At 32.8% G+C, this 27,963-nt stretch overlaps 1 protein-coding gene across 5 annotated transcripts in view; it reads left to right on the top strand.

Annotated features, from left to right (window-relative positions):
- LOC146538158 (uncharacterized) overlaps positions 1–11,847 on the top strand; it is a 131,403-nt gene extending 119,556 nt beyond the window's left edge. For 4 of the 5 annotated variants that reach the window (XM_085187494.1, XM_085187495.1, XM_085187497.1 and 1 more), the window contains 2 exons: positions 7,748–7,910; positions 10,518–11,847. In XM_085187494.1, the coding sequence (XP_085043620.1) occupies positions 7,748–7,910; positions 10,518–10,682 (328 nt within the window). In that variant the 3' untranslated portion in view covers positions 10,683–11,847. Of the gene's footprint in view, positions 1–2,790; positions 3,060–7,747; positions 7,911–10,517 lie in introns of those variants that run through there. The other variant, XM_085187498.1, reaches the window with a different exon arrangement.
- The last annotated feature ends 16,116 nt before the right edge of the window (positions 11,848–27,963 follow it).

Here is a 27,963-nt window from a genome sequence, read left to right as displayed (position 1 = left end):
CTTCAAAATCATTAAGAATAATATAAATATTTTTTTATACTCATATTGTTTAATTTCAACTAACGTACAATTATTTTATCGACCAAGTTTATTCTGTAGGGTAAATGAGATATTTAACACATTAATGATTTGAAGGTAGTTGTAAATTAGTTCTTAAGCGTACAGTTTAAGCTACGATATCGAAGCTCGTGGTCTCATTCATTTTATTCTAGACATAATTGCTTTATATTCAGCGATTGAAATTGTAATTACCATAATATTATTTTTACTAAAGTAAAAATCTTTATATTTAACGCTAATACTGTTCAAGATGTTAATAATAAGCATTATCAAACGTTCGTTCCGGCGACTCCTAAAAAAGATGTAAGTACCTATTTATTTTATTCAAATTTGGTGGTATATTCTGTTAATTTTCCATGTTTGGTTAGTTCAAAAAGTTTTTTAATATATAAGTGTACATATTATTTTGACATCGATGTTTTAGGTAAAAAGTAATTATCACTTGCCAAATAAGAATCAAACATCTATTTAAAATGTAAAGTTTTTTTAACGTTCGCAATAAGTTATTAGAAACTATAAAATTTTGTGAAGCCCTACCTATTTGTAGATACTAGTAAAAAGCGGTTCATAGCTAGAAACGTGTGTAAAAAATTATAAATTTATAAATGCACAAAAATGAATAATGTTTTTTTACTTGCTTTGAAAATAATTGTTATTACGTGACATCGTGTCGTAATGGAAATTCATATAGGTATTAGGTATAGCCTTAAGTACTGATAAGAACTATATACGTATATTTAATAGCCATAAAATATATGTATATATACATATATATATTATAATATATATTTATTATATCCTTTTATAAAAACAAAACAATTAAAAATGCCTGACGTCTGTCTAAAACATTTAAACGATTAAAAAACAATTAATATTTCCTCAACAGTAAATTAGTCCTCAAGGCATTCCCATAGCAATTATGACGGGCTGGTTCATTAAAATTGAGTAGACTTATATAAGGTTATATAAAAAAGTAAAAAACGTCAAAAGGGAACCTAGTGTTTAGACTCTCCGTTCCCTACTTTTCGCTGAATTTTTCGAGGCATTACGTGTTAAGTGGCGGAACTCAACGCAGAGCTTTTTGCCTCGGTGCCAGAACGAATAAATGAAAATATTAAGAAATAATAATTAATTCCTCGAGTGAGGATCGAACTCACAACCGCCGCGTTACACTCACACCCTTGTGACCCTGCTCCACGACGGTTTCTTAGATCGTAGATTACAAGTAATTAAAGTATTATACAACAATACACCACCAAGGTCTACCGGGTGCTGGATGGATGCCAGCACAGACGTCTGGACATAGTGTTTAGCGGTAATCGCTGTATATTTTATCAAAATGTTTTTGTTCGCCATTTTTAAATCGCCAATCAAAGGCCAACGGTATTCTGGAATACCGTAGCTATATTAAATAACCGGTTATATATAACCATTTGGTTAAAACTTATATAGCTTTCAGTTGTTACGTAAATTGTATAAGTGTTTGAAAGTATAACTTATGTAAGTAACTCTAAATACTCTTTTTAGTTTTTTTTTATGAATTCCATGAGTTTAAACCCTCAAATCCGCTTATGAATTGATATTACTTTGCAAACTGGTTTCAACTTCCATCTTAGAATGTCGTATGGTATGTCAATTATGACAATGAACTCATAATTTATTTATTTATAAGCTTTCAATATTTATTTAGTAGTTTCTATCTGTGTTCATAAAAAAAAAGGAGATATAGATAGATTTCTTTTATAAAAAAATGGAAGCGAAGCTAAAACAAATAAAATATTCAGGATTTCTAAAATAATAATAAAAAAAAAAGAATTTATAAAAAAAAATATTAAAAATTATACGGTGTTACTGGCTATGTTAGATATCCTTAAAAACATATAGTTCTTAGGTAGTAAGTATATGTATATACAGGTATCTGTATCTGTTATACCCAACTACTATCGTATCTGCTTAGAGTCTAAGGCCTAAGGCTCAGAAGTAGCATTCATTACCATCTATTTGTAAGGCTTAGCCAAATAGACGGTAGGAAATGCCATTTCATATATAGGTAAAGGCACCTAATGATAATTGCGTTAAAGTTAGGTTTTGTATTTAAAATTACATTACTGTTTTTAACTTTACAGGCACAATACTTATTTACATAGTATATTTCGTTATAATTCTAACATATTTTATAAAAAACTATATTTTAAAGTTTAGTAAAATTTATATTTTTTTGTATTTCTTTGTATGTCTTTTGTATACTGGTTTTCAAAGAAATTTCTATAAAATCCTTTACTTACGACGTTCTGAATGTTACCATAATAGCAATTAACTAATGAAAGGCGGGTTCATTAACTCACAATAAATCAAATATTAATTTAAGTTTATACAATTATGTCGGTTTGTTTCTTTTTACCCTATTTAGTAGAAGCTTACTATCTATGTATTCTATTCCTTATCTATTCTAATAATTCGTAGTTTAGATTAAGCTATAGCCATCTAATATACCTGTATAAAGTGTCCTGATAGTAATATCAGCAATACGACAAGCTAGCGAACTCGTTATACAATTCAATGAAATACACATTAAACGCGGCCATGCAAAACGTTATCGGAGGGCTTTCGCGTTGCGAGGTCGAGCCCCCATAACATAGCAATAAGGTAACGGGAGAGGTGCGTGCCTCTGTCACCACTCGCCACCACCCACCGGCGCGGTGCGCGAGGCGTGGTGCCCGCAGTCCCGGCTGACCGGCAGTCTGCGCCAAAACGCGTCGAGCGCCAAACGGCTGCCTCGCCGCCTACCGCCCAGGTCTCGAGTGTCTGTGCTTGTGCTCTGTGCCCCGCCTGTGCCTTTCGATGCTCTTCGCTCCGATCGCCTTCGAGGCGATGAAGTGTAAAGAGGAAAACTGCGAGGTCGGCGTGGTGCTGGAACACAACTCTCTGATCGTTCTCTCCGTCAACAAGACGATAGTTTGCCTCTGCGGGAGGAACAAACACAGTCCCTTTGAGCGCGGGTAATTCGAATGTTAAAAACTAGCTTTCGTCTACGTTTTGCATGTCATTTTAATGTATATTTTAAAGTATCGATTGAGTATAATGATCCATATTCAACACATTATGAGCAGAGAAACTAGTTTTCTGTGATACCAACTGCCACCAAGGTTGACATCTACCTGGTCAAGGTAAATTCTTCGCAGTGCACAGATACCTCGTGAACGTTCGTATTGCACTCATGTACCCAGTACCACCTATTACTTATTTGTCGATCGGTAATTTTATCCACTATACGATTCCATTTAAAATCTAACAATAGACATTGAGTTCGATCAATCAAATACGTAGTACGTACAAAAAGTATATACCTACGGAGGATTGTACCAGGAACTGACCGTTGACCGCAACACCTGGCAAGGTCGCGACCGTTTGTACAATGACTTCTAAAAGTTGACTTTTGGGGAAGGAAAAGTAACCTTCCCGATGTATTTCACCTTCCCTTTCTTCACTATAGATGTTTTACCGAGTTTAAGTATGGCGACAATATTTCGACCACGTATTAGAAGCTTGCCCAATAAATATATACCTGTTGCATACAAATCTTATTTAGATCTCAGTTATCGTCGTATAGTAACTGATACAATAGATTACTTATTTTATATCTATAAAATAAGTAAATATTTTTAAAGAATGAAATTTATTTAAAGTTATTATTCATTTCATTCAATGCAGCCTTGAATACAAAAAAACCTCTCAAGTGAACGGATCTGAGAATACACTGACAATTTGGTGACTTGCGAATGAAAAACTCTAATTATACCTATACATAATTGAAAACAATTATATTTCGTTTTATAGTTGAAAATGATTTTTTATGTATTTTTAACATTTTAAAAGTTTCATATATTATACGATAAGGATAGAAAAATAATACAGAGAATTTTATTCGTTTTCTAAGATATTATATTTAAAAATTGTATTTTTTTTCGTTTTTATAATGGAAACATAATATGAAACATTAACATTCTAAAATCCTTTATATGATTCTTATACTTATTTAATATAAAGGTATCATATCACAAATATACATATAAGTATAACGACTGAAATATATTATGTTATATTTGTTGTGAACAAAGCACCGCTCCCGCTGGAATAACGCTATTTATACACTTTAATTATGTGATGTTATTTGGATTATAAATAAACATAATGATTTCTTTGTTCGATGCACAGTATATATTATATTATTATAGTAACTACATTAAATAGATTTAAATAAACTAATATTCTATAATGTTAAAAGATATTTTGATTAATTTTTAATTATCTTAATCAAATTTTTAAAAAATCTGCTTCACGCTGTATCCCGTCCACAGCAGAGTAGGCAGATGGAACCTAGTGTTAAGATACTAAGTTCCCCACTTTTTAAGAAAATTTGCGAGTGCCCGAAATCAACTGTGACTGGAACGACGCCTGTTAGTTCGATCCCCACTCGAGGAAGTGAAATATTTATTTACGTTTATATTTCCATTTTTTCGCTCTGGTGTCGAGGTAAAGAATTCGGAGGAATTCCAGAAGGATGGAACTCCAGAATTCGGCAGGAAGTGGGGAACGGACTGTCTTAACAGTAAGTTACACAGGCACACGGCAGCAACCTACCCGGCAGAGGGAACCTGCTGCTGTGTGCGGGATACAGCGTGAAGCTGATTTAATTTTTGATTTAATTACAGTTGACATCATATTCATTTATTCACTACAAAAAAAGTATACTATAAAGATATAAACGAGGGGACTTTCTTTTAACCGCCGAGACTTATATAACCTATGTCAGCGTACGTAAGTTCGAGCCAAGTTATTTATAAACAAATCTTTATAAAGAAACAATTTGCAATATCTAGGGAATAACCGAGGCCAGTGATAAGATATTTAAAATAGGTAATTTTTATTTATATTATTATAATACTTGTAAAATAATTTGATTTAAACGATTGTTATCTAGTCGATTTCGTGATAAGATTATCGTGTTGCATTTGCGCATCACAAATTTGTTATTAATAATTAATTAATTATTCTAGCATATTCAATTAATATCTAGGTTTTTCTATTTTATCCAGACTTAAGAATTATTTAATAAAAAAGTATCAATTTCTCCAAAAATCCTTAATATGTCAAAACATTTAAAAATGAAAAATCTTTTAAACTACAGTAGGTAGAAGCTATGATATTTGAATTTAAAATAGATCGGATGGTGGTTACCATTATCATTCCAAGGAGACGGTGTCAACAGTCGACTAAGCAATTCGAGACGAAACTGTTATTTTTAAATGTAACATTATCTACATCCGTTGTGCGATTTCTCGATTTTATTTTAGTGGGTGTAGACTGTATTAAATTTAGTTATATAATTTAGTAAATTAATGCTCTTTCCCGTAATTTCTTTATCTCTAACTATTAAGATAATTTTTAATCACTTAATAAAGAAATATTCTTTAATATCACTTTTCATATGAAACAGTACCAGCAAAATTTCTAAATTTTTATCATTAATTCTTTAAATTCGTCCGCAAATAATCAGTGGTTTAAAACGTTTTTTTTTAATATAATATCTATAATGATATATACATTTTTCTTCCATTATGATATCGGTGTGGCGTCTTATCTATAGAAATATTATGTTCTATTAAACGCCCATTGATCGCAATCATCGGAGCCATTACATTATTTAACAAGCTCTTCATATTAAAAACGTACCCCCTATTAACTCTCATCATCCATTGACGTCAGTAACAAATAATAACAATATTAGTTAAATTTTAGTTAACAATAGTAGTATAAATAACAATATTAGTTTATATGTTAAATATGACAGTATTACCCCATGTAGAACTTTTCTCTACTTCCACTACATCTAACTTCAATTGTTTTGCTATTTTCATAATATCACATTAGTTATGATTTAGTATCCTTTAATTCATACACATCCACAAGCTATAATTACAACGCAATATTCTTATCGTATTCGGTCTTTATTTCGTATGAAACATTGTTTCATTCATCTCTCTTTATATTTACTTCTTATCTTGAACGGTCGTGGTCATGAAATGTGTACACAGAAGTACTAGTAAATAAAATCCAAAGTTGTCATTCATTCTCAAGGTATCACTTAAGGCTTTACCGACATTGACGATATCCTCTAGACATCTCTCAAGGGTAACAGCTTATAATGGCTTACTACCTGTGTTTTTTATCCCGCATTCGAGTCAAAGCCCGAAGTCTTGCTTATGTTGGGAACGCACTAAGGGCAATGCACCTTCCCGATCTCCCTTGCCCTGTAGCCCTACTTTTGCTGTTTTAGTTGGAAGCTTTAAATATACACCTACCCTTTCACGCATCTGAATTACTCATTTGTTAGAGAGGGACACCAAATTGTAGTTATTGCGCTTTCTATATCCATAGATCCAGCTGTGCGTTAAATGTATATGCAGTTGTGCATTTATATTTTATGGACTTCGAACTCGGTTGATGGTGAAATGTTTCTCCCAGATTTGTGATTATCAGCGAAATCAATAGGGGCCTGCTCTTATCTAGTTTAGTGCCTACAGTAACGCTATTGAGGTCGAGCTCACTGTTTACTTACGTTGTCATGACTGCATTTGTTAGATTTACAGGAAATCTCTTATCTCTATAATGTTAAATTGTAAGCACTAGATGTCATAGTAATAAGTAATGTTCTTTAACCAAAACAAAGCAATGTTGTAGGTACTTATTATTATATTCTTTAATTTTTTTTAGCGTCACTATGTATCCCGAACACAGCGGAGTAGGCAGAGAGAATCTAGAGTTAAGACACTACGTTCTCAATATTCTGCGGAATTCTGAAGGTTTTGCCTCGACACCAGAGCGAAGAAATAAAAATATTTCGTTTCCAGTCACACTTTGTGCTCCTGCGTCACGACTGGCCCCAAACACTTATTAAGACAACTGTATATCAAATACATATTCAGATTTCAGCGCAAGAATAACTAACGTGGACTGGTCAAATGATCCGATCACCACTCACAGCCGTTTTTCAAAAGTAACTTTAGACGTAGTAGTAGATATCGTACTGTGGCAAGCGGGACTAACCAACGGTTTAACCATTTGATGCGTCATTACTGTGACGATAACATGAGAACGACCGATGATATCGCAACAGCCAACCCAACCGTTCTTAGTTTTTCACGGAAAACGGCCACATCGTCGAGCCCTCTCTCCTCTCCCCCTCCCCTCCCCCCTGGCACCTCGCCACCCCGCACTGGCGCCGCGTCAGACGCGAATATATAAAAGCCCTAAGCGCCCCTCCACTCCAACTCAGACGCATGGAGTACTCCGTAGAGGTCGTTTGGCACGAGCGAGCGCTTTGCTAGGCACCTGCCGGCCAATCTTCACGATAACATTCTAGTCACCGCGCAGCAGAAGCCACCGCGCGTTCCTACGAGCAGTGATATGTGCAATAGCTCTACTTACAAAATAATTGTGATAATTTATTTAAATTAGTTATTAGTTACGGCTGTGAGTGAAATTGTCAATCGGATATGTTGTGACTGCCCGACTGGAACTTGTTACCTGTGATACAAACCAGTGTTAGTTATTCTTGCGTTGGAGGACCTTTTGTTACCATGGTTGGGAACAACGGAACTATGATGGCGATTCGTATCGTCCACAGCAAGCTGCGCAAGCGCGAGGAACACTCGGCTTCGGTGCATCCTGCCGAAGCTGTGCTCCAGACCGCGCCGCAACCAACGGCTGACCCTCTTGCCTTCCGTCAGCAGCCCTTGTGGCAGTTTCCACCACCGCTGCCTCCGCCTTACGTCTATTCTCACGATCAGGTTAGTAATTATAAATTACTATAATCTTAGATTAATTTGTAAGTAACTAGGTAATTTATAAACAAAATATTACGGCACTTTGTATTTGGTACAAAAAATAAATGTTAGGTTTTTGTGACGCGAACAAGTCACATGTGTTTATACTTGACCTAAATTTTCTATAAACATCACGCAGATCTGATTTAGAGGTTCACTTTCTAGTAAAATGATACGGGAGTTTAGAAAAGTTGAAATAGAAAGAAAACGTGACTGGTCTAACAGCGTCCCCACCAAGAAGAGAGAGTTGAACGTATAACGACGATCTAAGTGCAAAATTTTAAACATTGGGACACGCTCGCCGAGTAGAAAGCTGCAAGGCGAACATGTTGTAACCGTGCGACCTTCTTTCTTAAACGAACAAAGGAGGCTAATGCAAAGAGTTATGCTCTTAAAATTGCAGTCTCGTAAATGCTATAACCTTAATATCACGGTCTACTTAATGCTGTTAGACCTGTATTTATAAGATACTCTCAAATCTGAGATCGATCTTAAGATGGCGTTTTCATTCATAAGTATAATTGATAACAGAATCTCAAGATCGATCTTAGATTTGAAAACGATATCCAAATACGGGTCTAAGAGACCTACGTATAAAATTCCCTATTCAGTGAGCGTTTTTCAATGTTTATAGCTAGTGTAGGACCACCTATATCGAGATACGTTTATCAGGAAGCAAACATTGCTAATGAGTCTTTGAATTCAAGGTTTATTTTATATTTGTGACCTCCAAGTATTGGCCATGTTAAGTTTCTAGATATATTCACTTCTATATTAAAGCGAAATCACAAAATTATCTAACTAGTTCAGTCTACCATCGACTTTCATAACATGTAACTGATATTTTTAAATAAGAGTGCCAATGCCAAACAAAAGTTGTTTTAAAATGTCTGACGGTTATATTTAGTTAAACGACAGTTATAGTCTGGCAAATATGTTATTGATAATGGGAAGCACGCGCGGTAAATTGCGCAGTATACTATGCGCAGAGAACGTTCGATCAGTGTTACCCTGTTATGTTGTTTTACCCCACGCTTAGCAAATCACATTTACCTCTACGATAATTAAAATATCTGATCATGTTTATGTTGTAGTAATTTATACAAAACGAAAATTTTATGAGGATATCTAAATATCGCAAAATAATCAGCTGTTCCATACATTGTTGTCGAGAATAAAATCAAGACTAGCCCGAAAAGTATAATAAAATTTTTGAGTCAATAAATAATTAATCAATTCTAAGCTTCTGCTTATATAACTAATGGCACATGATATTTACGTATATGTGTATATACTATAATACACACTTATGTACAACATAAACATTCAGTGTGCATAATACAAGCTTATAAACTATGCAATATGAATAAAGAAATATCTGGCAATATTTAAACTTCTTAAAGATTATATAAAAGAAAATAATATTGGGTAAATTATTTCAATAAATTTTGAGGTACAAAAAATGAGAGTGCGGTATCCCTTTGCCATAGTTTGCCATTTGCGTCAGTGTGAGCGCTACGTCCTTACAGGAAATTCGCACCCACACATCTTTAAAGGTACAATCGAGCTCACACTATATTGTTCAAACAAGAATATAATTAATTGTAAACAAAAATGCCTTTTACCGTTTTGATTATTTGCTTTATTATTTGTCAATTTTTATTTTTTACTTTCTTGCATGCATTAATTAACGTTTTAAATAAAACGGTAATAAAATTTTGATTTAATTTGGAGATATAATTTATTAACATAATTTATTTGTTAAGACCTCTATTTCCATTATTAATAAAAATTTTAACTTACCCATAAGTTGATTTTGCATGTTGCCTAATGCCAAAATCGTGTATTTGTTTGCATGTTTTATATATTAAATGTACTTTTTAAATTTTACTTTTTTTATTGAATTTGGATTGAGAAGATTTGTATGTGGCCTCATTTTAATAATTTAATTCAGTTTTTTATTTAATTTTTCAATTTACCATATCTTCATTTTGCATGTTGCTTTGGTGTTTTTTTAACAAATTTTTATAATATTACTAGATAAATATGCTCTACTACGCCATTCCGTATATATGATGCTATCATATGATATTATATTCATATTTCATAGTAATGAACTGATAGCGTTGCACTCGACTGTACCGTAGCCCGGTCACACCCCGCAACGATTCCCCGCGAGCCCTTACGGGGAATCGGTCCGGCGTGAGCGGGGTGTCTATGTGCAGATATCAAAATACGCTTTCTGCGCAATTTGCCGCGCGTGTTTCCCATTATCAATAACATATTTGCCAGACTATACAAAAGTTCCCGCGTACAAGTTGCTAGTAATAATAATATTTAATGTTCGACGGGACGGCCTTCTTTCAACGTTTGGCTGGCAACCGATACTTAAAATAACTTAGAGTGTTTTGTAACTGGAAGTCCCTTATGAGGTGGTGCATATGCATTATGCACTTAAATCTTTCGGGACGTAACGGAAATCTTTTTAATTTGTGTCAATATATCTAAGATTCCTCATAAACTGATTGTAACTTAACGAGTACTAAAAAACCCTTGTTTCTATTATTACAGGACAACTTGATGCAGCCAATCGGTAACGAGCGAGCAAGTTTTCGCAGTTTACGTAAGAATATTGGTGGTCGTTGGAAGCGACTCGTTAAAAAGAAGCCTGAACAGGAAGTGTACACTATCCCGCCTGAGCTCAAGCCTCAACTGAAACAAATATACGTGTACTAGAAACTTTCTAAGATCAGCATAGAAGCGGGATACTTCGATGCCACTTCAAGACATGCTCCTACTGGGAGTGCTGTAGTTTTAACTGATAAAGTCATATTATAAAAACTTTAAATCATATCTATACTCGAATATCAAATTCTAAAGGAGCAATCTATGCACGGGCCGATGGCCTATTAATTATCTTCGAACATATCTTTCGACCAATTAATTCTATTGACGATGTTAATCTTCTTTCATTCAACACTACATTGTGATTAAGCCTAGATGTATTAATAAGTATTAGAACACTGGTGTCTGAGCGTTGTTCCGTTATTGATATTTGAATGTTGAATGAGTGATAGTCCAATGAATTAGTTTAATTTTTAATTTAAAGTTACGTATGAAATTAGGAAGATGCGGTCGCGCATACTAGTGACGAAAATCCAATAATTATGCTATATAGACACTGGATGCCTTCTTTGTAATTATAACTATTTAGGGCATTTCATAGTTGATTAATTTATTTCTAGACGTGATCGTTTCTGTAGGTGAATTTCGATCAAATAATGTCATGGAGCTCTAAACACGTAAGCTGACGAAATCTGAGCAAGTCTGGGTTGAACACCTCGTTTTTGGATGCAGTATTTTATATCGAGCATTTGTTGAGTCGCGAGTGAGACTGAAATATTGTTCAAATTAACGTATATAACGTAACCGGTTAAATAATCATTGATATTGAATTGTTATTATCTGATATTTCGAAATATCTCTTCTGTAAATTACGCGTGACCTACTTGTAAATGTTACGTTACTAGCATGCTTTGGTAGTGTAATTTTCAGGTTTTCGCCCGGTCTTATCCTACTGTGATATAATTTTTAATTAAAGAATAAATATATTAATGGAAATTGAGTTTTGAATTCGCCTTCACCTTGTCAATTAACAGTGGGAGAGACCGTCGGTCGAGAATTGTGATAGCTCATATTGAGCCTGATATTCTGAAGAATAAGTAGCTAATAGGTATAATAGAGTCAGCCATCATTATATATTTTTGTTTAATCTATATGTTGCAAGGAATACAATGTTATGTAAAATGTATTTAACATTTATTGTGTGCGGTTACTTCTGTTTAAAAACTGTAATCAATCATTGACGTAGACAAAAATAAATTTCATCGCGCCAATGTTATTCTTTGTTTTATTTTTCCTTAATTAATTAATATGACGAAATGACTGTTATCTAATATACACGGTATTATTAATAATAGCAAGTTTTAAATGGAGTCGAGGTCGGGTTGCAATCCACGCTTTAATATCGTATGGCCTACGGTTGCCGCAAATGAACTCTAAATATATTTGATATTTCACACAGTCATGTTGGTACAAGGATATTAAAAAGTAAATGGTTAGAACCTATTCTCAATGCGTGACGGCGATTACACATGTAGCATTGAAATGTTTAAATACTAATTCATGGCCATAAATCTACTTGGTTAGTGTCGCCATCTATCGCGTTACATTGAACATTACAATAAAATTTAAATAACTACTGCCATCTAGTGGGCTTTAACTGTACTACATGGTATTTAGTAATTCGTTGCATCGTTGTTCCAAGCATATGCTACAGATGGCGGTATTCATGTTGTATTGGAAATAAAAATATTTATTTCTATTTACTACTTTAAGAGCCATCTAGTTTTATTAATGAGTAGGTGTCATATACAAAAAACAACTTTAGGCTTAAACTTTAATTATTTGCAAAAGGCTTTGGCAATCAGACTTTAGTTATTTAATCAAATCTGGAAATTTCTCTGCACATATACCTAATACTGGTAAGGAATACCAAAGGTAGGGAATACCAAATGTGGGCAATTGTATGATGGCTACTTTGGCATTTAATACGTAAATAAGGCTCATATTTTTAATATTTCCCTAGGAATAATATTAGACTTGATGTTTTCCATTACCAGACACTTACTTTTCAACCTTCTGCCGAACATCCCTAATACCTAATTAGTTTTATGCGCCTACAAAAATTATAGCAGCAAATATTAACTTTCTTCACATTAGTTAGTAAAATTATTAATAACCTCTTCTTATTGTAACATTGCTCCTTCCTGTAATCGGAGAACCAATTGACTCGTACCTATCAAGTACCAATGCGTGTATGCCACTGTATTAAAAACTGTATATTGTATTAATTATTTAAAAATATATAAGCATTCTTGTAGTCCTTTAAATAAAGGATAAGTGTGCTATATTTAACACGTAAAAAAATATTTTTTTTAGAAAATTTAAGTAATATAACTTGATTAATCTATAATGCCATCTTAGTGCAGTTCCTACAAATTCTTCTTAAGATTATTTAATTTTAAATTAATAGTATCTTTTTGCTAAAAACTAATACTTTCTAACACATTTAATAACACAAACAGCTATTAGCGTTTAATTAACACTTATAACGAAAGACAAACAGAAGCTTTGTTTCAAGTGAAATAGTTAATATTCAAAGAGGGATAATGCCCGCATGTCGCGCGACCGCAGGAACCACTACCCTTTGAAAGATTTGTAGTCACCCTTCAGACACGTTACTGTAGAATTACATACATAAATATATGTATATGTGAAATTTCTTTTTATTATTTCATTGCATTTTCACTCTTATTAGCTGGTAGTAAGATTGAAGAGTTTTCTTCAGTGTTTTAAGTGATAGTGGACAGTATGTCTGTCCATTTTATATTTTTTGCATGTAGTTTGTAATGTTTGTTCTTCACTATTGTGAAGCGAAGTTTTTAAAAATGAGCTTTTTGAGTGTGTGATGTTTGAGTTGAGATTTTGTTAAATATATGGTATGAACAAAACAAATCTTGAAATTATTGTTTATTATTTACTTATCTATTTTTTGTTAAATGGGCTTTAAGCTATTATAATTATGTAAGCAAAGAAATATTAAATAATAATATAATATTATTACTCGTTTTCTTTTTTCATTTTATTTTGTATTTTAACAACAAGACGATCTGCATGTATACAGTTACTTTGTATTTGTATAAGCAAAAATGTTTTACATATATTTATGGTAAGTTGGGAGTGTTTACCAATATTTAAGGTTCAACCAATATGTGATTAGGATTTGGAAATAATAGATTTTTATATTTATTTAAACAAATAAAATTTTAATACATTTATTTTTAAACATTTAACGGGTAATTGAAAATATAAAGACTAAAATCTTTCCTTTTCTACCTCAAACAATATCTTTAAAAAAAAAACGTTACGTTATTTATCACTATTATGAAATAAGCTTCTCTCCTTAACAACCAACCATAACCATTTCTTCGGAAGCTTCATTAATTTTTAACATCTCCAGAGCATTTGATTTTTTTAACTCTGAAAATGATCAGTAGGTATTTCAAAAAGATTGACACGTAACTAGTAATGAAAGGCGGTAATGGGGGGTGCCCTCGAACACAATGAGGCTTATTTGTGTTCCAACAAAAGGCCGCCACGTTCGCCTTGCGGCTATCGTTTGTTGGAATTGTCTTTCATGTCTCATTTCAAACCAGACCAAGCTTTGTCTAGGCCTAGTTTAATTTACGGTTAAATCTGTATTGTTTATTATCGGTCACAGTTAAAATCTTTCGTGTTTGTTTTTATTTGTTTATTGTTTTCTGAATATCCGTTTGTCTAAGTTTGTAATAAAATACTGAACAGGAATAACATTTCTTGGTAAATCAATTTATTCTAACTTTTTACACTAAGGTAGAACTTTCTTCTTTACAAAACATCTATACCACCAAAAAGAACCAATAATATTTATCTCACGATAGCCTTCAAAATTAAGGCCAAAATTTCAAATGTAGCACTTCAAGGTATTAGAAAATACATGTTAAAAAAAACATGTTTAAAATAAAAAAATACATGTTTAAAAAATAGAAATAGTTTAGATATTATAGAAATGAAATCAATCATTTTAGCGTATATATGGGCATACGTACTCGTAGGTACGCCTATACGAATCTTTGCGCGCGCATCACTCGAGGACGGCTGGACGGATTTCAATGGGGCTCTTTTATTGCACAGGCAGCAGCCAAATTTAAAATACACCTACATTTTTAACCCCAAATGGAAAACGAGGGGTGTTACAAGTTTGAAACATATATGCGCATATGTCTTTACTTGTGTGTCTGCGATATTGACGCTTTGAAACAGATAGACATTAAAATACTATACAAAATAAAACATTTTTATAAAAAATATTTTTTTTTCAGCTGCACGTTATATACTTCAAATAGTAGGGTAGGCAGAGGGAACCTGGGAACCTATTGTAAAGACACTCCGTTCCCATTAAGACACTCCAGTTCCCCACTTTCCAACGATTTCTTGAGGCATTGCGTGTTCGAAACGCAATCGGCCAATTTTATTGATTGCGTTATTAAAACCTATGGGGTCATTGTCGTGTACCTACAATTATGAAATTTAACAAGAAGTAAGAACTTGAAGTATAAAAAAATCTAAATTTATATTACACAAAAAAATTGTTACAAATTTGTAATTTTAGTTAATTTCATACAAGTGCATACGGGTGTATGAACAAGCGTGAAATTTAAGTTTGTCAACTTAATAAGTTGTACTTCCCGTTGACCTATAATCCTGAAATTGGTACGGCACCCTCGATTGTGAATCCGTCTCGTACATGACGTTTTTACTAACAACATTTTAATGATACAATTTTAAACGTATTAAGTAAATATTTTTACGTTTAAACTTTTTAAAATTACTGAAAATATATTGAGAATACCTAAAAGCGCAGCGTTAATTTCCGCCACTCAGCACGCGATTTTTCCAGAATTCTGCGGAAAGTGGAGAACGGAGTTCTACAAACTAGGTTCCATTTGCCTACCCTGCCGTGTGCGAGATACAGGATGAAGCAGATTTAATTTTAAAATACTTAAAAAAGCGTAGCATTTATATTTCATACTAGCGGACGCGTGCAGCTTCGCTTGCTTATTTAAGAGTGAATTATACTAAACCACGAAACATGTTTTCAATGAAATATTTTTAAGAGTCTTCATTTCACCCTTTTACGGTTAAAATTTTTCAAAATCCCTTCTTAGTGGATGTCCAGATTACAAAAGTAAACATCTGTCCAAATTTCACGTTTCTACGCACAGCGGTTACGGCTGTGCGTGCGTCTTACCTCAGTCAGTGAGGACAAGTCCTTTTATATATATAGACATCATTAACAATTTCTATTCTTAATTATAGTTCACACTGTCTGGAATCTATCCATTTATCTATGCAATTTAATATTAATATAATTGAACCTAGGTTAAAAGAGATAAAACATATGAATTAATGAATACCGTACAATAATTATATAATAAAACGCGGTCAAACGAATAGGCATATTAGATGCATATTAATTACTATTTCATAATATTACATTCGTTATGTGGTTTTGGGGTTCAAAATAATATTTAATACATTGTATCGTAAAACCAAAGGGGTGAAACAAATGTATGTATGTATAGTTATTTATTGGATCATTGAACGAAGTAATGGCCGTTTTATGGCAACTATGACAAGTTTTATATATGTATACCTATATAAAATTTGGAAAATGTATGTCTGTATTTAATGTGAGATGAAATTATAATATGCAAACCGTATATATTAATAGCTTTGTAAGGTAAAAGTCGAAATAGTTTTTTCAATAGTTTTTTTTTCAGCTTCACTTCCCTTCCTTCATGTATCCCGCACATAGCACGCAAATAGGAGGAATTCTGGGAACCTAGGGTTAAGACATTTCTGTTCCCCATATTTGCTGAATTCTCGAAATATTGCGTGTTGTATTCGGAACTCAACGCCGCGCCATTCTTTTTACCAGAGCTGGACGGGGACCCAAAACCGTCGTCGTTTACAGTTACTCTTACTTGTGCCTATGTGCCCGTACGTTACGATTGCCCGGTTGTTATTCAATATGTAATCACGTATTTCGTATGGATTTATTAAGTCTTAAATTTTATATGAAAAGCTGTATTAATTTGTATATTTTTTACAAATTATTATAAAATATTAGTATATTTTGTACATGGGGGGAGGAAGACGTTGGCTTGGAGGGGAAACTGTAGTGTACAGGTCTGATCGCTTTACTTGTCAACCCGCAGTCGCTTCGCTCGCTGTGATGATAAAGAAAAAAAATCCAAAATAAAAACTTTTCGAAAACTTTTGGAAAACTTTAAAAATGGCAACATTTCCTTCTATTATACATCTACTTGTCTAAATAATTTTAAAGAACACGCAGTAACAGTTATACCGCATTTCCACTTCATCATTAATATAGCCTAATTGGAATTGGTCCATTGTCCTTTTAATTGATTACAGACAACAAAAGTTGTTAGAGGACATAATAATTTAGCGGTTATTGCGCGGCCAAATTGGATTGGCTCGTTATGTCTTGTCATATCAACTTGTTATCAACCCGCACAATAAAGTAATTGTTCATTTCAATTTCTTTGGATAATATCAGCAATTTTGAATAATATGTGTGTAGGTATTTCACTATTTTGAAAGCAGTATACTAAAAACTGTGTTTAAGTATAACACTAAATGTAAGATTATTTAAAAGATAAAATGTGGAGAATTACGGTCATTTGGATTTCATGCGGGATAGCTACCACTCTATTAAGCAATAAAATTTTATTTTTTTAAGAGGGCAACTATTGGGTTTCCAGATGGCTCTGATCAGCTGAACTGACTTCCGAACTCTTAATCAAAAGGCGTCTTATGATTCTGTTTACCGCAACCCATCTGGAATTATTGTCCAAGACATAAAATGGAGCACAAATTGACTGATACTAGAATATCTTCGTTATCTATATATATAAAATCGAAAGGTCACAGATCACGAAATCTCAGAAACTACATGTGCTAGGAATCTGAAATTTTGCATAGGAGTTACTTATAGGACGTAGGTGTCCGCTAAGACGGAAATTTGCAATATTCGACTTCTAAGGGGTTGTTTTTGGGGTTGTAAGTTTGTACGAAACTTCGTTACTACAAATGCTAGGAGTCTCAAATTTTGCATGGACGTCACTTATAGGACGTAGGTACTCTCATGGAGACAGAAATTAATAATAACGTAGATCACGCAGGCGAAGCCGCGGGCGGGCCGCTAGTACCTATATAAAATCAAAAAAGAAGTTCAATACAAGTAAATTTCAAAAGTACTTATCAGAGTTTCACATCAACAATAACCATTAGTCTTTTCCACCTCGTTTTTTCCACCTATTACGTTTACGTTTTATTTAGAAAACGTAAACGTAATAGGTGGGGAGCCTGGGGAGCTGGGGGAGCCCAGCGCTGTCCGTTCGTTTCCGCATTCTGTACATGGTCCCAGAAGACTGCAAGACAACGTGGCTTACTAAACTTTATGGGTCTCTATGCAGCTATTGTTTTATATGTTTTCTTTTATTGCGAACTGCATTGTCTTACATCCAATGAAATCTATATATGAATATTTACTAACACGAAGAAGATAATATATATGATTTATTGTGTGGAATACAATAGTGCCACATTTATAATAATAATTTTAAATTTATTTAGAGAGTTTTTTTGTAGTAAAGTTTTATAATTTATTTCAAAGGAAGTTATTGAAGGAAGTCCAGTTTTTTCATTTTATTATTTTCTATTGAGTATAAGAAAAAAAAATCTGGTATTTGACTTCATATATCTCTGCAACATTATTAGAAATTTAAAAATTTCAAATTAGCGTCATTTAAAAGTCATATATGCTAAGCCTGACTGTAGTAAACTATAAAATATAATAATTCTTTTTAAATTTTCTCCATATAAGAGTTGAAACGCGCTAAAATTATATTATACGAAATATTTACAACTAATATGCATATATTTTCGGAAATAAATATTATATTCAATATGAAAAATCTGATTCAACTCCATTTACGTATTGCAAAGCGAATGTAACAGACAACACAAGCAAGGAGTTAACTTCAAAAGCAGTCGAAACACCAATCTTCTTAACAAGTGAAGCGAAAAAATAATATCCTTATCTGATGTTAACAAAAGATATTATTCCAATTGACTTGCCAATATTCAACCCTGCTGGGGCGCGAGTGCGCTTCTTCACAATGCTTAGTGCATATTTAGTATAACTGTAGAGAAAATTATTATTGCACTTTAAAATAAAGATATCTGATAAACTTCGTAGTGGCGCAGCGGTAGAACGTCTGATTTTAAAAACGGCGGTGGTGGGGTCGGTTACCACTTGGGGAAAAAATATTTCCATTTCCTTACATGAACAGAAGACAATTCGAATGAAAGAAAAATGGAAACGGAGTGTCTTAACACTAGGCTCTCCTTACCCTACCGATATACAGTGTGATACTGTAAGAAAAACTGTTAACAGCTTTGTAATGTGTGAGATTTCTTATTCGCATGTAGCGGTTTCCTTTTTTGCATTTTATGGAAATTAAGTTTTAGTATAGAAATATTGAAATACGTTAAAAGATTTTTTGTCACTTTTTTATTATTTACGAGTTATCCTAAAAGATAAAAAAATCTTAAAATGGATTTGAAATATATTTTTTATTTTATTGTACATTTTTTAAATCATTTTCAGCCCATCATGGGTTTTTGGTAAATATTTAAGGAAATTTGATCATCCAATATTTTATAATTAAGTAACAAACAAACATCCAAAAATAAAATTTCGTATTTATAATTTCAGCGAGATGTATTATTCTTTAAATTTCATGGCAAATTGAGTTCCTTAAAGCTTATTAAAACCAAATTGAAATCTCAAATCTTCATTTGAGTATTATTTTTAAAGAAAACAGTGTGGTAGAGTTTAACGAAGTCCTTAATTTTATCAACATCCACTGTGATTCCATTCTAAACTGTAAGTCTGACGAATAATTGAAGCCATTTAATTCCAAATCCATTATTCAATCTCACCCAAATTATCAAAGGAAATACAAAATTATGAGTAATGAAAATAAAACAAAAACGACTGAAACAATCAATTAATTTATACGGCGACCGATGGAAGAAATAAGACGAATGTAATAAACGACGATCAAAATCCGAATATTGCTTTGTTCAATTTTGTGAATCTTAAAAACACTTTCAGTTTCTTCAATTACTTAAAACATTCCCCAATAGACTTTTCATTTGTGATGTTTAACCAAGGGTTCGACTTTTCGATTGACTTGAGCGGTTCAAAGGGCGAGGGATGGAATTAGCGCTATGCGGGGTGCACTGTACATTCGCATCAAAAGAGTATAATTTTCCAATTTTCTAAGAAAAATCGCATTCGGTATATGAAATAACAATTTATATGATATGTGAATTTGGTCTGATGCAATTGTTGTAATGATTTCAACAATTCCTTTATTACATTGTGATATCTATCTTTTTATATCGGAAATTATTTGGTATTTCATTTTACATGGACTAATATGACTTTTTTTTCAGCAGTCAGCAGAGGGTTAGGAAAAATATCCCAGGTGAACCTGATGATAAGACACTATCATTTTCACAAATTCTGGAAGCATTGCGTGTTGAGTGGCGAAACCAGAGCGAAGAAATGAAAATATTAAATATTTCATTTCCTCCGGGGAATTGAACCCATAACCTGTAACGCTTACAGTCACCTTGTGCCCCTGCTCCGCGACTGGCCTCTTACACACTACAATTTAATTGTTGTTATTAGCTATGAATTTAGAGTTTCCACGGCTTACTCTCCGTGCGGAAAAGCGTAAAGCTGCAAAAAATATATTATAAGATAAAAAAATGTTTTTTTCTTCTACAGCATTGCATGAGCTAGTGGAATCCACAGCAGCATTTAATATAACCACACTGGAGAAACATAATAGATGGAATGCCATGAATGAATAAATAAAATAAAATAGGTATTCACATAATAACATAAACGCCAACGATAAACAATAAACAAATGCTAGATTATAATTTATCCAAAATAGCAGTAACAACAATCAATATACAAATCGAGAGGACATTCATTAAGGAGAGTGTTAATTGGAAAACAATTGAGTCACAAAAACACCAGCCCGAACAATTATTCGACTCTTAACGTCTGCTAATTGAAGTCATCACAATGCAGACACCAGCTCCCACTCCGACGGCGTTCGCAATTCACTGAATAAATAAATAGCTTCCAGTTCAAAGACCTGCGAGGTGTTCAGTTATTATGGAAAAAAGATTTCCAGGGACCAGTCGCTCGCGATGTTGAACGATATTGTTAATTAAATCGTCTTGTAATATTTGATTATTTATTTTATACTTTAATATATGAGTAACAGGTTCATTTTTATAATATTTAGTTTTTTATTATAGTGCCTGTTTCTATATATTCAATTTTGTTTTTCCTAATTCTTATAGCATCTACCTACTTTATATATGTACAGTCGTGTTATATGTAAACAATCGAAATTTGATTGAAATTTTTAAATGTAAGAAATGTGTTAACTGTATTAGGCTAAGGATGTATTAAAAAAAAATATATTTTAAATTAAATTTCAATTAAAGCGAAACTTTTCCGCAATAAACTACGAAATAGATAGGATTCCCAAAATTATTCATATGCCTGTGAAATATGCAAACTGGTTTGAATTTAATCGAAGTTTGGTCTTAATTCCCGTACCTAGGTGGTAGTTGGACACTGTAAGCGTTTGTTATTCGCTAATTTAATGCGCACCCATGCACCATTGCGACGTTAGGCTTCAATGGCTTAATGTTATACCACTTTTACTAGGGTTAGTATTGGAATTTATTATTTGTAATGATAGATATTGTTAATGTTTCATTCTAAGATATTGTATTGGAGAAAAGAAAAAAGATTTATTTATCTTTTCCTTCTTTTTCTTTTACACAGGCTGATGTGTGATGATATTTATTGATACATGTAATAAATTTATCATTGACAGAAAATACTAAAAGGTCAACCCTAAGTTCAAGCCTTCATTTAGAAAGACTTAATAAATTATGTCAAGTTAACAGAGCTTATAAGGTTATTTTGGGTATTTGTTAATAATTCTGCAAAAAATGGGGAACTGAGTATCGCACCACTAGGTGTCTTCTGCCTTTCCAGCTGTATGGGATGCGTGATGCTAAAAAGAAAAAATTAAGTACATACAAAAGTTAACCTCTTCTAAATTAATTACTAATTGTGTAAAGAAATCAAACACCTCGAGGCTTTCACAGAACTTATATTTCTTCCAGGGCTAAATACCATTAGGCTTGTACAATTTATATCTCAGGACTTTTACAGAACTTATACTTCTTCCAGGGCTAGATACCATTAGGCTTGTACAATGTATATCTTAAATTATAATACAATATTTTATTCTAGAGAACCACTTTCCTCTTCAGCTCCAAATCTAATAATGCGCATCAGAATTTTCAACACATCAAGCGTCGCGCTAGTTCTATGTATAAATTTTCAAATATATCTTTTTATTAAACAAAGAGGTTGATTTACATTTTTCTATAACAAATTATCGTAAATATAAAAACTATTTATATAAAATCATTACAATTGTAGCATTGTATATCTATATCTATCTATATCTATATATATAAAATCGAAAGGTCACTCACTCATCACGAAATCTCAGAAACTACATGAGCTAGGAATCTGAAATTTTGCATAGGAGTTACTTATAGGACGTAGGTGCTCGCTAAGACGGGAATTTGCAATATTCGACTTCTAAGGGGTTGTTTTTGGGGTCGAAAGTTTGTATGAAACTTCGTTACTACAAATGCTAGGAGTCTCAAATTTTGCATGGACGTCACTTATAGGACGTAAGTACTCATGGAGACAGAAATTAATGATAACGTAGTTCACGCGGGCGGGCCGCTAGTATTATATAAAATAAACGAATATAGCAATTAATATCCTAAACGATATGGGTCATACTCATATAGTATTTTATTACACTCACCACCACCAGCTATTACCGCATTTGAGTGGGGCACTCGACGTAACTAACTAGTACCGACAGAATCGCGGCACAGTGGCGTGCCAATAAATCAAAGCGTAACTGTCAGAGGACATGCACGTACGTCGGGGTTGAATTACGCAATGAACACGCTTTGTTTTTTTATTAGGAATGAAAGTATCTTTAAAAATTGAGAGGGTTTTCGTGGTACATGAGTGTGACTGTACATGCGAAAGGCTGTGGGTTCGATTTCGACCCGAGGAAAAGAAATATTTATTATTTTCATTTCTTCGCTCTGGTGTCGAGGCAAAATGAGGCATTGAAATTCGCCACTCACGTAATAACTCCAAAATTCAACGGAAAGTGAGAAGCGGAGTGTTTTAACACTAGGCTCGCCTGCCTTTTTGCCTGCTACATGCGGGATATAACGTGAAGCTGGGGTAAAAACTTAAACTAAACTTGTTAAACGCTACAAAATAACATTATTATTAGTTAAGTATTTGCGTGTGGCATGAATGAAAATTCTAAAATATAGAAACCCCTTAATTGTTGATTTAGCATCTTTTGAAATAAACACCCTGTCACTCCAATGTCTATTTTAACACACGGGCACAAGCGTCACTCTTTCCCTCTCTCCCTCTTTACAAGCCTATGCAAAGATATCGAAGAGGGGTTCCGAGGTAATGTCGCTATACTAAACCTGTTTTATGGTTCGTCTTACTATAAAAATGTTATGGCATGCTTCATTATATAAACAGGGCAAACGCCGGTAGAGTTGACAAGCCGTGTCTTATACGGCTCGCTATATGGAACGCGAAATTTATGCAAATATACCTATGTTTTAACATCGACTATTGATTTCTTTATGTTCAGACGAAAAAGATACCTCAAGTTAGTTTTGAGGCTTCCTTTCACCGGGCGCTTTGTTACTTACTGCGAAAGTTTTGTTGCGAAAGCTAGATGAATCATGAATAATATATATCGTTCTAGTTCGCTTTATATTTAGACAGCCTTTGAATGGTAGGCAAAAGGAGGTTTATTGCGAGAATTTGCGAAACTACCGACGACTCCAGAAATACACTTCAAATAAAAAGTAAATAGGTTTTTTCGTGATGTCAATAAAACGCCGTGATTTTATTCTATTCTACATCTATAATTCAATGTGTATTTAGAATAAGTAAGTTTTTACATTTGAAGCACTGGTTTATAAAAATATATAAAAAATGATTGCTTTGTAAAATCATTCAAAAGAGCCCCAAAAAAAATCATTTTTTCTTCTACATTTCTCATGTACAGACATCCGTTACGATTTTCCTATAATTTTAGATTTTAGTTTCATATTTAATGGAGAACGGAGTGTTTTAACACCTCCCTCTGCCTACCCTTTTATATGCAGAGCACATCAAGAAGCTGATTATATTTATATCAAATATAATAAAAATACATATTATTTTAAATAGCATTTGAAATATCTCTTATATTCTCTCGCTAGAATATTAATTTAGTTGTTATCAAACTACCGTGAATAAATCCCTTTGAAGACCGCAACCTCCCTAGTTGTCACGTAGACCCATTGCTACGTTTTTCATGTTATATTTCAGTAATCTAGTTTTGAAAGGTACAAATAAAAAAATAATTTGATAAACATAAAAATCTAGTAAATTTATTAGAAATAATATTTCATAGAATTACATTTTTTTTTCACATATTTACATTGATACATCATCATCATTACTTAGTATGAGTGCCTAATGATCGTACCAGTTGATCGTACCAGTTAAGTTTAATTCCAAAGTAGATTTATTTTCATTTCGCCTAGTAAGACTGCGTAGTGTTGAGTTTCGACACTTCGTGTCACACGGCTTGTCTGAAGATTTTTTTGAAAAAAAATACGCTGTATTCCGCACACAGCATGGTCGGACTAGTGTTAAGACACTCCGTTCCTCACTTTCCGCCGAATTCTGGGGGCATTACGTGTCTAGTGGCAGAACTTAACGCCGCTCTTTGCCTCGACACCAGAGCGAAGAAATGAAAATATAAATTCGTTTTTACAAAACGAATACAATAAAAACAATAAAATAAATCTAAAAACATTTATTTTACATCGACCATAAATAAGTCCATGATTGTTCTTATTCAGATTTATAATGTGATCTAAATAAGAAATTGAAAATACTACATAAAATTAAAAAGAATTAAAACAGCTTCACGCTGTATCCCGCACACAGCAGGGTAGCCTAAACAGAAAGTGGGGAACGGAGTATCTTAACATTTGGTTTCTCTCTGCCTACTAAAACTCATCTCGATATCGATACACAATTTTTTTCATACACCACGCGAAGTATTACCCAGCTCAAAGGATTATGACAGTTTGTAGTGGATATTAAGAATGGGATGGGCAATTAAGTATAACATGTTATTAAGCAATAGCCTTAATATATAGCTAAAGCTGTAACAATCGGTGTTCAATGCTTGCCAAAGCTATTTCCATAACTCGAGAGTTAGTTTTAACATCGTAGATTTCAGTATAACCGCCATCACTTTGGGGATATAAGGTGCTTTCGGCACGGATACGATTTTTGTAAAGCTGTAATATTGTTTTTTTTTATTATAAGAATTAAATGAGAAGCTCTGATTTTTTTCTTATTACTATAATCGGTTTTTATTATTTCCATTTTCTTCGTTATGGTTCATTTATAGATACATTATGTGACAAATGGATTAGGTTGTGAAGTTACTCGAACCTAATCTCGAAATAAACGATAACAAATAGTTTGTCTTTAAAAACTATTAAAAATAAATAAGATCTTTGCAAAAATGACTTTTTAAACAAGTTAAAGTATCTTATAGAAAAAGAACAGAATATCCCAAAATAAAAATATCCCAAAACTCACTATATAGAGTCTACACCACATATATCAATTCATATAAACAAGTTCATTAAAATGTAAAATGGTAGTAAATAAAGGCTTATGTTATGTGTAACTTGTATTTAATTTTATTTCCGTATCCCAGGTCGTACAGTGTAAACAAAACGACTACACGACCAAGCTCCAGCACCAGAGACCACGATATAAATATTTCAGAATGGAGAATTATACTCCTACCGATACCGCGCTTTATACATCCGAATGGAAAGCGCTTTTCCGATTGAGGTTGGACGCTTCATAGAATGTAGTTTCTTGGTGATATATTGTTAATTCAACGAAGGAGGGAAATGTGCTTTTGATTTGTATAGGATATAATTTTATGTAAATATATGTACATATTATATACAATTTTAAACTGTTGGAAAATGGGTGCTACGACGCTTGGGTATCTATTATACGGAGAATTACTTAAATGAATGAATAAACTTATTTAGGAAGCATTATTTTTGGTTTTTTTTTGTGTTATTTGGAGAAGTAAAAAAAATATTTTTGTACTATGATACATATAATCACAATATTTTTAATAATCCAATTGTATACGAGTATATTTAAAATATTGTATATTTTATTCAGTGATTTAATTTCCCTTATATGAAGATATATATTAGGCACACCTAAATTTCACAGACAGCATATTAATTAAAATAAATACAATAAATAATAGTAATAACTTGTAGTAGGTATATACAGATAGGGTACCTATCTATTATTAAAATATATAGACAACTAGTGGACCCGAACGCGGCTACGCCCGCTTGAACTATATGAATATTTATTAAATATATTTATGAAATTATTTTCAGCTTTCAATAGAGAGATGCGTTAAGTAAGCTCACTTTGGGTGACGTTTTCTAACAAACTTTGCAAATCGTTGCTTAGCAACGGTCGTCGCATAGCGACGGTTGTTATTAACATGGCGGAATAAATTGCATGTCAAATAAATAACTATTTTAATATATTGGTATATATCGAAAATATTACAAATATGAAAAAAAAAAAGTATCCTATGTGAGTATTTTATCACAATTAAATTAGCGGTTTAGCCCTGATTGCGTAAAAGACAGACAGACAAACAGACAGACAGACAGAGTTATTTTCGAATTTATAACATAGGTATGGAAGGTATGGATTTGTACCAGAAGGTATCTCCTGTAAACAAAACAGTGATGTATTACGTATTTATATACGCGTTGATACGGAAATTGCAGTTTTGTAATATTTACAAAGTACGCGGGATTAATATTTGGGGTTAATTTGAAAGCGGGTGGCGTTTATTCAGACATATTCATTTTTCATTTTCTTCACCTGATTTTGGGGATGTAACAACCTACATATATTTTGTTCCTGGTTGTGATAACCAGTGTTTTATTTTCATAATTGAATATTATACGTTTTATGTTAAATATGGTACTTCCTAAAATAGAATATATAGAAATGGTGACTTTATTAATCATGAAGCTTTGTACAATAAAGTAGAATACTTAAAAACAACTGATAAATATTTATACTTTTGTTTTGCATATATTTTTTTATAAAATTAATTGAAGTCTGGATTACTTAATGTGAAACCAAAATAAATCAGATAAAGCACTCCTCATATGCACTGCTTAGCAAACATTGCTGAGGATGAAAGAGCGAACAACTAAGCTCTCTTAACACTAGGTTCCCTCTGCCTACCTTCTGCTGTGTGCGGGATACAGCGTGAAGCGTGAATTAATTTATTTGTTTCTAATAATATATATGGGGAGTACACCAACATAGGAACATAGGCCCAATTTTCAGTGCTTAAGAGAATAGTTGTCAGGCCGTTGTGTTCTGATGAAGTAGTAATAGTAGAAATGTTCTTAATGTTTTACATAATATGATTGTTTTTATGTTTATTTTGAGTATTTACTAAGACAAAACGCTTATTACTTGTACCTATTATTAACAAGTGCATAAAACTCTAGGGAGCGTGTTAGTAAGTTCGTTTGAATGATTCGACACCTCCCTTGAGGTTTGAACCCTTTCAACCCCTCAGAGGGGTTCTATGTAGAATAATTTTAGCTGTCTATAACAGCATTTGTGTAGGAGGGATGAGAGATTTTAAAAGTCTAATATTTTTAATGGAAATTCTTATACAAGGAAAAGAATCGCAAGACCTATCTATAAAATAGTTTTTAAATTTACCTCAATGGATATAACAATATAATAATATTATAATATTTATGATTTGAACGTATCATAGGTTATTAAAATCAGATATTTGTAATTATTAATTTTTATAAATTTTACAGCTTCACGCCGGAACGAACGAACTACAATTAAAAAGAACCGCGATTTTCTTGCAGTTTCTATTTTCTTAAAAAGCTGCAAATATAATTAAATGAAACCAATATGACATTTGAA

Source organism: Heliconius melpomene, chromosome 6 (genome assembly GCF_056956725.1).
Source record: "Heliconius melpomene rosina isolate 202511_hmr_F chromosome 6, ASM5695672v1, whole genome shotgun sequence".
In the NCBI taxonomy this organism is placed as follows: Eukaryota; Metazoa; Arthropoda; class Insecta; order Lepidoptera; family Nymphalidae; genus Heliconius; species Heliconius melpomene.
The sequence above is the reverse complement of the archived record's forward strand: the minus strand, read 5'-3'. Positions and strand labels throughout refer to the sequence as shown.